This window comes from Phyllobates terribilis, unplaced genomic scaffold, assembly GCF_046119375.1.
Source record: "Phyllobates terribilis strain yellow unplaced genomic scaffold, ASM4611937v1 Scaffold_8__6_contigs__length_399053987, whole genome shotgun sequence".
Lineage (NCBI taxonomy): Eukaryota > Metazoa > Chordata > Amphibia > Anura > Dendrobatidae > Phyllobates > Phyllobates terribilis.
The window spans coordinates 109,959,665-109,974,385 of record NW_027362768.1 but is presented as its reverse complement, the minus strand read 5'-3'; the positions used below and the strand labels follow the sequence as shown (position 1 = coordinate 109,974,385).

At 42.2% G+C, this 14,721-nt stretch overlaps 1 protein-coding gene across 1 annotated transcript in view; it reads right to left on the bottom strand.

Annotated features, from left to right (window-relative positions):
• The window catches only part of LOC141156813 (very-long-chain enoyl-CoA reductase-like), a 78,304-nt gene that overhangs the window by 27,683 nt on the left and 35,900 nt on the right, over positions 1–14,721 (bottom strand). Inside the window, exons 4-7 of the mRNA XM_073643221.1 lie at positions 5,291–5,335; positions 4,705–4,808; positions 3,478–3,593; positions 3,277–3,382 (exon numbers count right to left, since the gene is read on the bottom strand). Coding sequence (XP_073499322.1) covers positions 3,277–3,382; positions 3,478–3,593; positions 4,705–4,808; positions 5,291–5,335 — 371 coding nt within the window. The remainder of the gene's footprint in view (positions 1–3,276; positions 3,383–3,477; positions 3,594–4,704; positions 4,809–5,290; positions 5,336–14,721) is intronic.

The window sequence follows — 14,721 nt, the reverse complement described above, 5'->3', positions numbered from 1 at the left end:
CACTCAGTACAGTGGTCAGGGTTTTGCTCAACTGACGCACTTCAGAGCGCAGGCTGTCCAGCTCACTAGGGGACGTTGCTGGAACCTTGGCTTCAGCAGCCACTGGGGAAAAGGTGGACGCTGCAGGCACTGGGGTGGCCCCACCCTGGTAACATTGGATAGCAGTTGTTTCCAGGGGCTGCAGTCCTTTTATAGCCATGTCCTTAAGGGTGTCAAAGGTGGCATCTGGATGATCCAGGGACCACCAACGCACAGTCCTGCTCTCTTCTTGAGACCTCAGTCCCCGGATAAACTGTTCCATCAGCATTTTATTTTCATTATTGATGCTGGTTGGACTAACCTGTTTCAGAGCTCGCAGGGCCCCTTATAAATGCCAGGCATAGTCCCGAACACTGTCCTTCCGATTGCTGAGAGCAGTTGTAGAACCTCATCTGGAGGTCTGTCTCAGTACGATCCTCAAAGACAGTCTGTAACTTTTTAAAGATTGCGGACACTGACTCCTGGTCTGCGGTCGACCAGGTTTCTACCTCTCGCTCTGCACCACCAGTCAACTGTCCCAATACGACAGCGGCTCTTTGCTTGCCTGTCATAGAGTACATGTCCAGTATACTGCATATTTTCCTTTTGAATCCAGACAGGGTATCTGGTTTGCCGCTGTACTGGGGGAGCCACTTCGCTGCAGGGATGTACGGTAGGGCCATGGGTATGACATGGGTTACAAGCCCTGCTGGTGGAGCTGTCATGTGCATCTAACAGCCGTGGGTGGATTTGCAATCCACTCACGGCTCTTAACAAGTTAAATGCCGCTGTCAATCTCTGACAGCAGCATTTAACACACGCTAACCGCAAGCGTGTCACCCATCGGCACCTCTGTCACGTGATCGCAGGGCACCAATGGGTTGTCATGACAGCCGGGGGTCTGCAGAAGACCCCCATGCCTGTCGTTGTAAATCTACTATGAACGCCGGCCTCCAATTAAGTAGGTGAAAGGTCTGGAACTGATTCCAGGAGTGGAATTTGAATTTGGAAGCTGTTGCTGTGAACCCACAACATGCGGTCAAAGGAGCTCTCAATTGAAGAGAAACAGACTATCATTCAGTTGAATAAAGACGAAATCCATCAGAGAGAGAAAAAATGTTAGAAGTGGCCAAATCAACATTTGGTACATTCTGCAAAAAAAAAAAAAAAAGTACACTGGTTTGAGAACTAAAAAAAAAAAAGGCATAGACGTCCATGGAAGACAAAATTGGTGATTGATCACAGAATCCTTTGCAAAGAAAACCCCTTCACAACATCCACCGAAATGAAGAACACTCTCCAGGAAGTCGGTCTTTCAGTTTTCTAAGTCTACAATAAAGAGAAGACTTCACGAGAGGAAATACAGAGGGTTCACCACAAGGTGCAAACCATTAATCAGCCTAAAAACAGAAAGGCCAGATTAGACTTTGCCAAAAAAACATCTAAAGTAGCCGCCCAGTTCTAGAAAAGCATTCACAGGATAGAAGAAACTAAGATCAACCTGTACCAGAATGATGGGCTAGGAATGGCTACTGATCCAAAGAACAGCACATCCTCTGTAACACATGGTGGAGGCAATGTGTACAACTGTATTCTCTCAAGTAAGTATTCACAATGTGTGTGCGCATGAGCAGTAACACTATCTCTGGCCAATATATGTCTTGTATTCTTCATTTTCACCAGTTTTTCCCTCTGCAGACTCTGTTTCTTTATTTGCAATTGGAAATTAGCTGCTATAATGTCTCCTATATAGAGCACAGCACAAAGAGAGGGATTCCTGTTCTTCATGCCTTAGTTAGCACAAAGACAAAAGCAGCATGGAGGAAATTAAACAGCAGTATTGAGCAGTATAGATGTGAATCCAGCTCTAAGGTTGAGTTAGAAGACTCATTATAACGCTCAGCACGATCTGTATTTGCCTGCCTGTTTTCTCACTCTAGTCCTTATTCCTCATTTTCCCTCCCTAAAGTATAGCGGGAGGAGTAGACTGACAGCTCACCGAGTTGGCAGTGCATCTTGTCTGAGCACCATAGAGTTGAGACCTGTTTCAGAGTGGATGACAAGTTTGGGAGGCAGGGAGAAGTGGAATAAGTGGCTCATAAGTGGAGAAAGAAGCATGTTTCTCTGATATATTTCAATGTTTTTTATATTTGAATGGTCCCATTTAAAGTCTAAAAGGCTAGGTTCCTCCCAGCCAATGCGTACTAGAATGCCATGAAGCTATGGGCTCCTTTGCAGTTCCTGGTCTGCATCTGACATATTTGCTCTTACATAAGAGTTGCAATGTAATAGGCCATAGATCATTCTGTATACTGCAAAATATGCATTTATTATAAAAATGGTGATTCTAGAAGGATTTGTCCAGTGGGGACTTCCCTGTATGAGCCAGAACAGAGTGTATTTCTGTAAGAGAGGCTGATCATCTGATCGCCGGTAAGGTCACAATCGGAAATGATTGGCTCTGAGTTAACATCTTTTACATATAATTATGCATAGAAAAGCTCCTTAAAGAGAATCTGTCGCCATTTTTTTGCTATGCAGTCTGAGAGCAGCATGATGTATGGGCTGATACCCTGATTCCAGCGATGTGTCATTTGCTGGGCTGCTTGCTGTCATTTTGATACAATCAGTTTTCTCTGCTGCAGATCTATCAGTTCTCGGAATGCTGAACTCTGTATAACCCCGTCCACACCACTGATTGGCAGAATTCTGTATACACTGTAGAAAGCTACCAATCAGTGGTGGGGGAGGGGTTACACAGAGCAGTTGACTAGGAGGCACTTAGTGATAATCTCCTGCTGATAAAACACTGATTTTATTGAAAAAGCAACGCACAGTCCATTAAGTGACACATGACTGGAATCAGGCTCTCTGCCCCTACATCTTGTTGCTCTCAGAATACATATCAAAAACCTGCTAATAGATTCCCTTTAAATTAATATTATTCGCTTGACCCATATATATTATTCCTCAAATTTGTTTTAATGGTTATTTACATATCACAAATATTTTATAATTTTTACATATAATTTTAGTACAAAGACTGAAAAGGATCATCCTTTTGGTCCATAAGGCATATTCTTAAGATACTCATATTTTGATACAATGATTGCAGTGAAAGCCACAGATATTAATTTACCCCCTTTTATACATCACAGATATAAATACTGAAGGGTTTCCCAACCATTCTCTTCGTACAAGCGTTGTACTTAGATCTATATACATGAATGATGCTACAAAAGCAGCCGTATGCCTTACCTTTACTATACTCTTCAGCGGCATTGTCCCATGTGAAAATCGATGAACAAATATTGTTTCTATCAATCTTTTGATATAGTGGAACGAATGACAACAGCAAGCCAAGCTGTAGAAGAAAATGCGTCTCGTCAGCAGGTTACAACAGCCCATCTCAGAGCGTAACATCAAGCAAACGCAACGTTACTTCAATATGGAACTTACTGAACGACGGAGTGAGGACTTGATGTAAAAGCCTTGGCTAATCCGTAGAAAAAAGGCATCCGAAAATAGAACAAAAAATATACAAAAAGTGGCCCTGCATATTCTGTTAGAAAAACCTGGAGAAAAAGAAAGAAAAAAAACAAACAGATATTGAATCAGCCGAGTCCCTCGTGTAAAGTATTGTCAGGTTATGGGAACTTGAATGGACCGTCCGAAATTTGCAGCGTCTCCGCTTCATTCCCCCCCAATAACAATCTTCCTGTTCTGTATGCTGTCAGCTAACCATAGTCATAGGAACATAGGGCTCGATTTATCACTACTATTGTGCCTTTTTTGTCTAGTTTTTGTGCCGTTTGTTTGCACGATACTAATTTTTTAATGTCGCCTTTTTATAAAGTGACTTTTTTATGTGTTTGTCTGATTTTTTCGTTTTTATTTTGCCCTTGTGGGTGGATTTTAGTCTTTCCAGATGTTTTGACCTGACTCGTCATTTGCAACATTTCAAAAAGGAGCAAAAATTTTTCTGCAAATGTACTCCAGTTCCCCCTTGAATTGATTTTCTGTGCACCCCTCAAAAAAAATTTGCACAATGTTTGCGACATTTTTCAAAGCGTGCAACTTTTTGAGCTAAAAAGTCGCAAGAAAGATTGAAGACAAAACTAAAGACGATTCAAAATTCAAGTATTTCGTGCGGCATTTTGCAGAATTTGGCACAGAAAAAGGCAATGAATGCCACAAGACGAAAAAAGAAGATAATGAATTGGGACCATTGCGTAGTGCCAAAGCACGATCCACATCAGAAATAGATTTAATAGCTGCAATCATAAGGACATTGATGTGGATGGTGATTTTGAGCCACTCTACGTCAGGATGAGCTGACCGACCAGCCACAATTCTGCACCGGAGCTTACCACTCCAAACAGTTGACCCTGTTAACATCTCAGCTTTACCCCATATTACAAACAAGTATCTAAAATTCATGACTGCATAATGGGGCTGAATAGAAAGAGAAGAGATTGAATGCAGATATGTAAATGAGGCAGAGCTGCAATATTAAAAATAACCTGTAGTGGCAAGGTGGCTCAGTGGTTAGCACTGTTGCTTTGCGGTGCTGGGGTACTGGGTTCAAATCCCACCAAGGACAACAATTTAGCCAGAATTTCCCACCCCTCCCCAAGTTGGAAAACCCTTTTATTTCAACTATAGATGGATAATTTGACGGATTACCATAGTCCATCCAATTTGAGGACCTAAGTCTCTAAAATATAAGGTAGCTGTGGTGCCAACTGGGAGCTCTCGCAGGACTTCTTCGTCTTTTAAGGACCTTCCCTCTATATTGAAGACATGGAAATACTTGTAAATGTACAGTAAATCATGTTCAGACTTCTGTCTCCTCCGGAGAAACCAGTGTACTATGTAGATATTACAGTGGTAGATAGTTACATAGTTCTGATGATTTATTTCTTATGTATGTTGCACTAGACAATGGGTTAAGGGACTAGAGAGTATTTACATTGTAGTATAATAAAAGCTCCGCAATGGATGGTAAAAACGTTAAAATTATAAGACTACAGAGCTACGTATATATTTTTTTATGTCAAAATTTTAGGCTATTCAATAAAACACCAATTCTGCATAAGCCAGCACAATGAACATTGTATAAACTGATGTGAATTCTTAATATTCAGATGAACCTGAGTGATGGTGTTCAGTGTGAAGATGAGGATTAACATCTTCTATATGAACATTAACAAAAGTTAAGCAAAACTTTGTCTACAAGTTATTTACTCCTAAGGGAATCTCCCCTACATACTGGGGTCTAACCGTATTGATTGTCTTGCTGGATACCACTGAGGATCTGTAAGAGAAGAAATAAGCTTTAGCAAACAAAAAGCAAAAAACAATAAATGGAAAAAAGTCATACGTAAAGGTAATCTGCAGTCGAATTCTAAAAACTCACCTTTGCCACCTAGATTCCTAAAATCTCATTACTAGGTGCCCCCTACTTGTCCAATTTTCCAATCAATATTGTGCCACGTTTTTTTGGGTTTTTTGGCTGTTGTTTTTTAAATATTTATGATATATGGACTGTAATGGACAGCCCCTTTTAACAGTTCAGCCATAACCTACCTTCCTGCTGTCTTACTTTTAAAACACTTTCTAACTGAGCCTGGGGTGGTCGGGGACTAGTGCCACTTCTCTGCACTTAGTCCCTTGCTGCTCTCTTGTCTTTTTCTGGTGAAGGGCATCACATGAACACTGCTGTCAATCGGCAACGCTGCAGCCTTCACATTCTGTACGAGCTAGAATAAACAATCTCTTCTGGATTAGGTGGAATGAGAAGGCGGCTGCCCATGATCCCCTTTGCTGGAGAAATAAGCCAGGAAGCCAGTGGGGGACACAGTGCTAAGTCTGTAGACAAGTATTGATTCTTTGTTTCCTCCACCCTTAGCCCATTTGGAATGGGTTATCATGTAGTGGACAAATTCTGTGGGTTGGTTATGCAGAGGCGTATCTGGGGGTGGGGTGGGGCACAATCGGGCCACCTAATGTGGCAGTCCGATGTGTCTCCCCCGGCGGCTGCATTCTGCTGCCCCCCCAGACTGAGCTCACAGAAGCTGCTATGCGCCGGCTCCCGATGATTGCACTCGCGGGATCGGGTTATGTGATCACGCTGCTGACGACACTCGCCGGAGCCCAGCACGAAGAACAGGTGGAAAGTGCTCTAGACTGGAGACTAAGACACCGAAGAATAAATGGGGGATATTTGATGTTGGGGGTGTTTACTGTGTGTGTGGAATACTTATGCTAGGTGGGGGTAAATAAACTGTGCGGGGAAATATTTACTGTGTGTGGGGGAGTATATTTACTGTGTGTGTGGGGGGGTATTTAGTGTGTGTGTGGGGGGGGGTATTTACTGTGTGTGGGAGGGGAGTATTTACGGTGTGTGGGAGATTTAGTGTAACAGGGTGGGGGACATTTAGTGTAACGTGTTGGGAATGATTTGAGAACACAAGGGAGCAAGGGAGAGATCGGTACAGACACAATATGGGGAGCAGGAGAAATTTGAAGACACAATATGAGAAGCAAGGGGTAAGATGGGGGCATGTATGGGGAGTCGGGGGGGGATATGTGAGCAGGCAGTATGGAAAGTGGGAGGGGGGAACGTGTGAGGAGACTATTGAGTGGAATAGTATGAGGAGACAGTATGGGGGGAGAATAGTGTGAGTGGGCACAGAATAAAGACTGAGCAGTGTGTGTGTGAAGGGGTAGCATGGGATGACAGTGTAAGGGCACAGCCAGGAGGGGACAGTAAGCCAAGGAGGGGGAGTGTAATGAGGGGGCACAGTACAGAGACTGGGCCCTATTGGGGGGACACAGTGTGAGAGGACAGTGTGAAGAGGGGACCCAGCATGGTAAGGAGGGGGCAATGTGGAGGGTATGTACCATAAGAGAGACAGTGTGGAGGTCATATTTTGTGCAGGGAATATAGTGAGGGGCAATTATATATTCGGGGGCTCAGCGTAGGGCAGATATTTTTTTATTCAGGGTCATTATAATGACTCTGCTATCTATAAGGGCATCGTTGACGATGTGCTGCAGAAGACCGGAGAAGATAGAAGTCTGCAGAGACGAGTTGTGGATGAGAAAAGTCATCATGGCATCTGGACAAGATGAAGAAGAAAAGAAAGAAAACGACTCTAGAGACAACATCTATAAGGTACCTGGATGTAAATGTTTTTTTGTGATACTGACTAATGCTCATATTTTTATTTATGTTAGGAGCATTAAAGGGGTTGTCCAAATTTGTGATGAGTCTGCAGTCATTCTATGTGACTGCAGGCTTCTGAATTCTCACAGTGTTTACTGCACGCTGTCAGGATTCTCTCATGCCGGCGATTTGCATACATGCGGTCACATGCTGACTAGAGATGCGTGCCCTCACTCAATGAAAATGAATTGAGCTAGGCGGGACACGTCTATTTGGAATGTGGCCAGAAGTATACAAATCGCATTCTTGTGCAAGGGAGAATCCTAAGTGTTCAGTGTGTGCGCCAGGAGAATTCAGAAGCCTGCAGTCACATAGAATGACTGCAGACTTTCTTCTTAAACCTGGACAATTCCTTTAATTACAAAATGAAGCCCTGTAACCAATCCTAACCGCGTGTAATAGGCTATGTGCCCACGATGCAGAAATGCTGCATATTTTTTCCGCTTCTCCCTGGCAGGAAAAACACATGCGGATTTTACATGCGTTTTTCCCGCCAGGTAGAAGTGTTTGTCAAGCGTTTTTCACATGCATTTCTGCATGCGGGTTATCAAGCGCTTTTCCAAGCGATTTTACCATCACTTGGAAAAGTGCTTGACAACTTGGTCACACTATATAAATCCATGCAGCCGGCATATATAGTGTGACCAAGTAATAGTTAAAAAAAAAAAAAGAATAAGAATAAAAAATAAAGATTATACTTACCTTCCGATAGCCCCCGATCTCCTTCTCCGCTCCGTCCGGTCTCCCCGGTGTCTCGTGGTGGTGTGAAGGACCTGCGATGACGTCATTGAGTCATGTGACAGGTCACATGACTCAATGACATCATGTCAGGTCCTCACACCACAACGAGCCACACAACACACCGCACGCATCGCTGAGGAGACCGGGGGCCATGGGAAGGTGAGTATAATCTTTATTTTTTATTTTAAATTCTTTTTTTTACAGTTTCTATGGTACCCAGGTCTGGATGAGAGTCTCGTCTTCTCCAGACCCGGGTACCATCCGCACATTGAATCGCATAATATCCGCGTGTGCACATGTAGTGATGCGGATATGAAGCGTTTCAATGCAAGTCAATGGCGGCAATTACACTGCGTGTCCGCAAAATTAATGGACATGCTGCGTATTTTTCCGCAATGATAATCCGCAGCGGAAATTTCCGCAGCATGTGCACAGTACATGCGGATTATCATTGGGGACCATGAGGCACGTATTACCAAGCGTTTTCGCTGCGGAAATTCTGCGGCAAAAATGCTTGAAAAACGCATAGTGGGCACGCAGCCATATACTCACTGTCAGGATCCAGCTCTGCTTGCTGGTTCCAGCAGTCATCACATGGCCACTTCACTCATATGCAATTTTCATACTTACAGTCACGTGACAACTCACTTCTCTTCTTGCTTCTCTCAGTTTTTCACTGAACATTGAGAGAATTAGGGAAAGCAGCTCGTTGGCACATGACTAAGTGTACAAATCTCATATGCGCTGGAGGGGGAAGGCACCAAACTGAACTCTTGCCCCGGGTGCCAGAAAACCTAGATACACCTCTGGGTTATGCTTTGAGTATTCCGCTGACACAGGGGAGGGATTCAGCCAGTTCCCACCGGTTCGGGGAAAACCAATTGTTAAAATTACAGCCGGTTCCCTGAACCGGCAGTAAGCAGTGCGCGGGTGTGGTTTCAGGGGCCAACCCGCCAGTTTCAACTGAATGTGCATCATCGGATGCACATTCAGTTGACATATTATGGTGGAGGAAGCCCTCCCGGCACCACAATAGTTGAAATAGTTGCTAACCTGGCAGCTGACATCAGAGCACATGTCGCTGGTGTATGACGTCACTGCCATGCACTGGCGCGTCCGCGCTGCAAATGAAGAAGGAAGAGGATAACTGCTGGACCGCGGACAGGAAGAAGAATCTTGTTTTATTTTAATTCATTACAGAATCAATGGGAGACATATGGGGCCCAAAAAGGGGGATATAATTACAGGAAGGGGTCCAGAATGGGGACATAATTATAGAAAAGGCCCAGGGGACGGCACTATGTCATTTTTTCCCCCATCATATCCTGTGTGTATTATCACCCGTGATCCCTGTATTACCTGTACACTATATACAGAACTCCTGTGTATAATGTCACCAGTGATCACTGTATTACCTGTACACTATATACAGAGCTCCGGTGTATAATGTCACCAGTGATCACTGTATTACCTGTACACTATACACTATATACAGAGCTCCTGTGTATAATGTCACCAATGATGATGCTCTGCACAGAGACAAGTCCGTTTTTTTGAGGACACACGGTCCGTAAAACGTACCACGCGGATGACATCCATGTGTCATTCGTGTGACACGTACCGCTGCCTAGGAATCAGCTCTACAATTAGCGCTGTTCCCAAGCCCAGGTGCTGAATACTGCCCTCATCATGGTTCCCTACCAGTGCTGCTATCAGCACCACCAGGGACAGTGATGAGGGTAGTGGTAGTCTGCTCCCGCAGTGTCCCCACCTGTAAAAATAAGAATAAAATAAAATCCATATACTCACCTATCCTAGGTGTCCCCCGCTGTAATCCAGGCGACTGCTGCTGCAGAGGAGCCAGGGAGAATGAGCCTGAGCTGCGCTCAGTGAGTGACAGGACACCTCTCCTGAGCTGCAGCTTCGGAGTGGCTCATTCTCCCCGACTCCTCTGCAGCAGCGGTCGCATGGATACAGCGGGGGACACCTTGGAGAGGTGAGTACATGGATTTTATTATTTTATTCTTATTTTCACAGGTGGGGACACTGCGGGATCAGACTACCACTACCGTTATCATTGTCCCTGCTGGTGCTGTTCCCAGGGCCGGCAGGGAACCATGATGTGGGCATTGTTCAGCACCCGGTGCTTAGCAACAGCGCTAACTGATTCCCAGGCTCCGTCCGTGTGATCCTGATGCGGCACACAAGTAACACACTCGGACACACGGAAACACGGGACACGGATATCTCCGGTACCGTTTTTTTCTGGTACCGGAGATATGCCGACGTGTGAAACGGCCTTATACTGTGTAGCCTTATATGACCCTGACTGACGTTCTTCTGTCAGCAGATCCCAATATTGGCTGCATCTTTGCTACATTTGTAAATCAAAAATAACTTTAAAGAAAGGTTTGCAAATGGAGATAGCATTTTTTTAGGCTTGCCAATAATTCTTGTTTGTACCGTTCACTAGGCAGCAGCCTGTGTGTGTTTAACCGAGTTTTACGTTACAAGGAAACTCTGGCAAATAAAAAAAAAAAATAGAGTTTCCTATGGAAATTATTTCTTCTTATCTCTCTTTCTAGGCAGTGGCCAAAATAAATTTGGACCATTGCTTAGCAACAGGCACTAAACTGCGCAGGCACAACGTACTCTTCTGTCATTTGCCCTATTGTTGAAGAAATGATTGTCCTGTAATGATGATCCTCTATCAGAACTTCCACATCAGGTTTTAAGAAATATACTACAACTGATGAAAATCTTGTGTGAATTAAATGATGTTGACACCATTGGGGCAATTGATTTTTAGTCAAAAATATATATTATATATATATATATATATATATATATATATATATATATATATATATACATATACACACACACATATATATATATATATATATATATATATATATATATATATATATATATATATATATATATATATATATATATATATATATATATATATATACACAGTAGAGACCAAAAGTTTGGACACACCTTCTCATTTAAAGATTTTTCTGTGTTTTCATGACTATAAAAATTGTACATTCACACTGAAGGCATCAAAACTATGAATTAACACATGTGGAATTATATACTTAACAAAAACGTGTGAAACAACTGAAAATATGTCTTATATTCTAGGTTCTTCAAAGTAGCCACCTTTTGCTTTGATGACTGCTTTGCACACTCTTGGCATTCTCTTCATGAACTTCAAGAGGTAGTCACCGGAAATGGTCTTCCAACAATCTTGAAGGAGTTCCCAGAGATGCTTAGCACTTGTTGGCCCTTTTGCCTTCACTCTGCGGTCCAGCTCACCCCAAACCATCTCGATTGGGTTCAGGTCTGGTGACTGTGGAGGCCAGGTCATCTGGCGTAGCACCCCATCACTCTCCTTCTCGGTCAAATAGCCCTTACACAGCCTGGAGGTGTGTTTGGGGTCATTGTCCTGTTGAAAAATAAATGATGGTCCAACTAAACGCAAACCGGATGGAATAGCATGCCGCTGCAAGATGCTGTGGTAGCCATGCTGGTTCAGTATACCTTCAATTTTGAATAAATCCCCAACAGTGTCACCAGCAAAGCACCCCCACACCATCACACCTCCTCCTCCATGCTTCACGGTGGGAACCAGGCATGTAGAGTCCATCCGTTCACCTTTTCTGCGTCGCACAAAGACACGGTGGTTGGAACCAAAGATCTCAAATTTGGACTTATCAGACCAAAGCACAGATTTCCACTGGTCTAATGTCCATTCCTTGTGTTCTTTAGCCCAAACAAGTCTCTTCTGCTTGTTGCCTGTCCTTAGCAGTGGTTTCCTAGCAGCTATTTTACCATGAAGGCCTGCTGCACAAAGTCTCCTCTTAACAGTTGTTGAAGAGATGTGTCTGCTGCTAGAACTCTGTGTGGCATTGACCTGGTCTTTAATCTGAGCTGCTGTTAACCTGCGATTTCTGAGGCTGGTGACTCGGATAAACTTATCCTCAGAAGCAGAGGTGACTCTTGGTCTTCCTTTCCTGGGGCGGTCCTTATGTGAGCCAGTTTCTTTGTAGCACCGATAGTTTTCGCAACTGCATTTGGGGACACTCAAAGTTTGCCCAATTTTTCGGACTGACTGACCTTCATTTCTTAAAGTAATGATGGCCACTCGTTTTTCTTTACTTAGAATTTGTATTATGGCAAGAAAAAAACAGCTAACAGTCTATTCAGTAGGACTATCAGCTGTGTATCCACCTGACTTCTGCACAACACAACTGATGGTCCCAACCCCATTTATAAGGCAAGAAATCCCACTTATTAAACCTGACAGGGCACACCTGTGAAGTGAAAACCATTTCCGGTGACTACCTCTTGAAGCTCATCAAGAGAATGCCAAGAGTGTGCAAAGCAATCATCAAAGCAAAAGGTGGCTACTTTGAAGAACCTAGCATATAAGACATATTTTCAGTTGTTTCACACGTTTTTGTTAAGTATATAATTCCACATGTGTTAATTCATAGTTTTGATGCCTTCAGTGTGAATATGAAAATTGTACAGTCATGAAAATACAGAAGCTTTAAATGAGAAGGTGTGTCCAAACTTTTGGTCTGTACTATATATATATATATATATATATATATATATTTATATATAAAATTGCAATTGGGATTCATTACAAAATGTGCACTGTTTGCCTGTACATTGCGAGCTGTAGCATGAGTTAATGAGTTAACTGAGAATCCGCCAGTGAGCTCGTTCTGATAAGAGAGTTTACAATGCTTATCTTCATTCATCTGAGGTCCTCTTTAACCGATACATGAAAATATAGATCAGCTCAACTTTCACATATTTAAAGGGGTTTTCTGGGACTGTAACATTGATGGCCCATCCTTAGGATAGGTTATCAATATCTGATTGGTGCGAGTACAACACCCAGCACCCCTGTCGATCATCCGGTCCTGGTGTTGGCGACGGCCAGGACAGCACATAAACCCCCTAATGGTTTGAATATGTGGTGGATGTGCAGTACCCAGCCGTGGCCACTATACAGTCGACGGAGCTGTGCTGTGCAGCTCTGTAGCTGACCAGTTCCAGCTGCCTCGGATTCTGGGAACACTTGATCGGTGGGGATACCTGTCAGACATTGATGACCTATCCTAAGGATAAGGCATCAATGCTAAAGTCCCAGACAACTCTTAATGGAAAAAATTTTTTTTTATAATAACATAATATAAATATATATATATATATATATATATATATATATATATATATATATATATATATATATATATATATATATATATATATATATATATATATATATATATATATATATATATATATATATATATATATCTTGTTTATAATGCTGTTGTCCAAAAGAGAAAGTTGGCAGTCATTCACCAGTGCTAGAGTAAAACTTTCTAAGTAATCATTATTTAGATTACCTTTTTTTCACTTTCGCGGATTTGGGTTGGGGAGGATAGCTAAAGGTCTTTCTCACTCAATCGACTATTTATTATCACACTTGCACCTTTTTTTAGTTTAGTTGTTACCTGTTTATTATTGTGCCTTATTATTTTTTTACACCTTGGATACACTTTATTTTATTTATCTCTGTTTCTTTTTATATGTTCACCACTGTGGGTGGGTTTGGGGTAGCCAGAGGTTTTCAGGTGATTCATCAAAGTCATCACATTTTCACACAGATGTACTCCAGTCCTCTGCTGGAGAGATTTTATGTGGGCCTGTAATTTTTGCAACATTTTAGCAGAACATGAATTAAAAAGTTGCAAAAAGGATAAAAACAAAAATAAAGAACATTTTTGATTTTGCACAAAATTCATGGACCACGTGCATCATTTTGAAGAATTAAGCACAAAAAAGTAAACTACGGTAATAACAAGACTAAAAAAAGAAAAGTGACTTTAGACTAGATTCATCATTTGCGGGGGGTTTTTTTTCTACTCTACACACGTGGTCAAAATTGTTGGTACCCCTCGTTTAATGAAAGAAAACCCACAATGGTCACAGAAATAACTTGAATCTAACAAAAGTAATAAATTAAAAATCTATGAAAATGAACAAATGAAAGTCAGACATTGATTTTCAACCCCGCTTCCACAGAATTTAAAAAAAAATTAAACTCACAAAATAGACCTGGACATAAATGATGGTACCCCTGAAAATAATGTGACAAAAGGGACATGTTTAATCAAGTTGTGTCCAGTAATTAGCATATCAAGTGTCTACAATCTTGTAATCAGTCAGTGGGCCTGTATATAGGGCTACAGATACTCACTGTGCTGTTTGGTGACATGGTGTGTACCACACTCAACATGGACCAGAAGAAGCAAAGGAAAGTTGTCTCAGGAGATTAGAAAGAAAATTATAGACAAGCATGTTAAAGGTAAAGGTTATAAGACCATCTCCAAGCAGCTTGATGTTCCTGTGACTACAGTTGCACATATTATTCAGAAATTTAAGATCCATGGGACTGTAGCCAACCTCCCTGGACGTGGCCGAAGGAGGAAAATTGATGACAAATCAAAGAGACGGATAATAGGAATGATAATAAAAGAGCCCAGGATAACTTCTAAAGAGATTAAAGGTGAACTTCAAGCTCAAGGAATATCAGTGTCAGATCATACCACCCGTCGTTGTTTGATCCAAAGTTGACTTTATGAGAGATAACCAAAGAGAACACCATTGTTAAAAAAAAAATCATAAAAAAACAGACT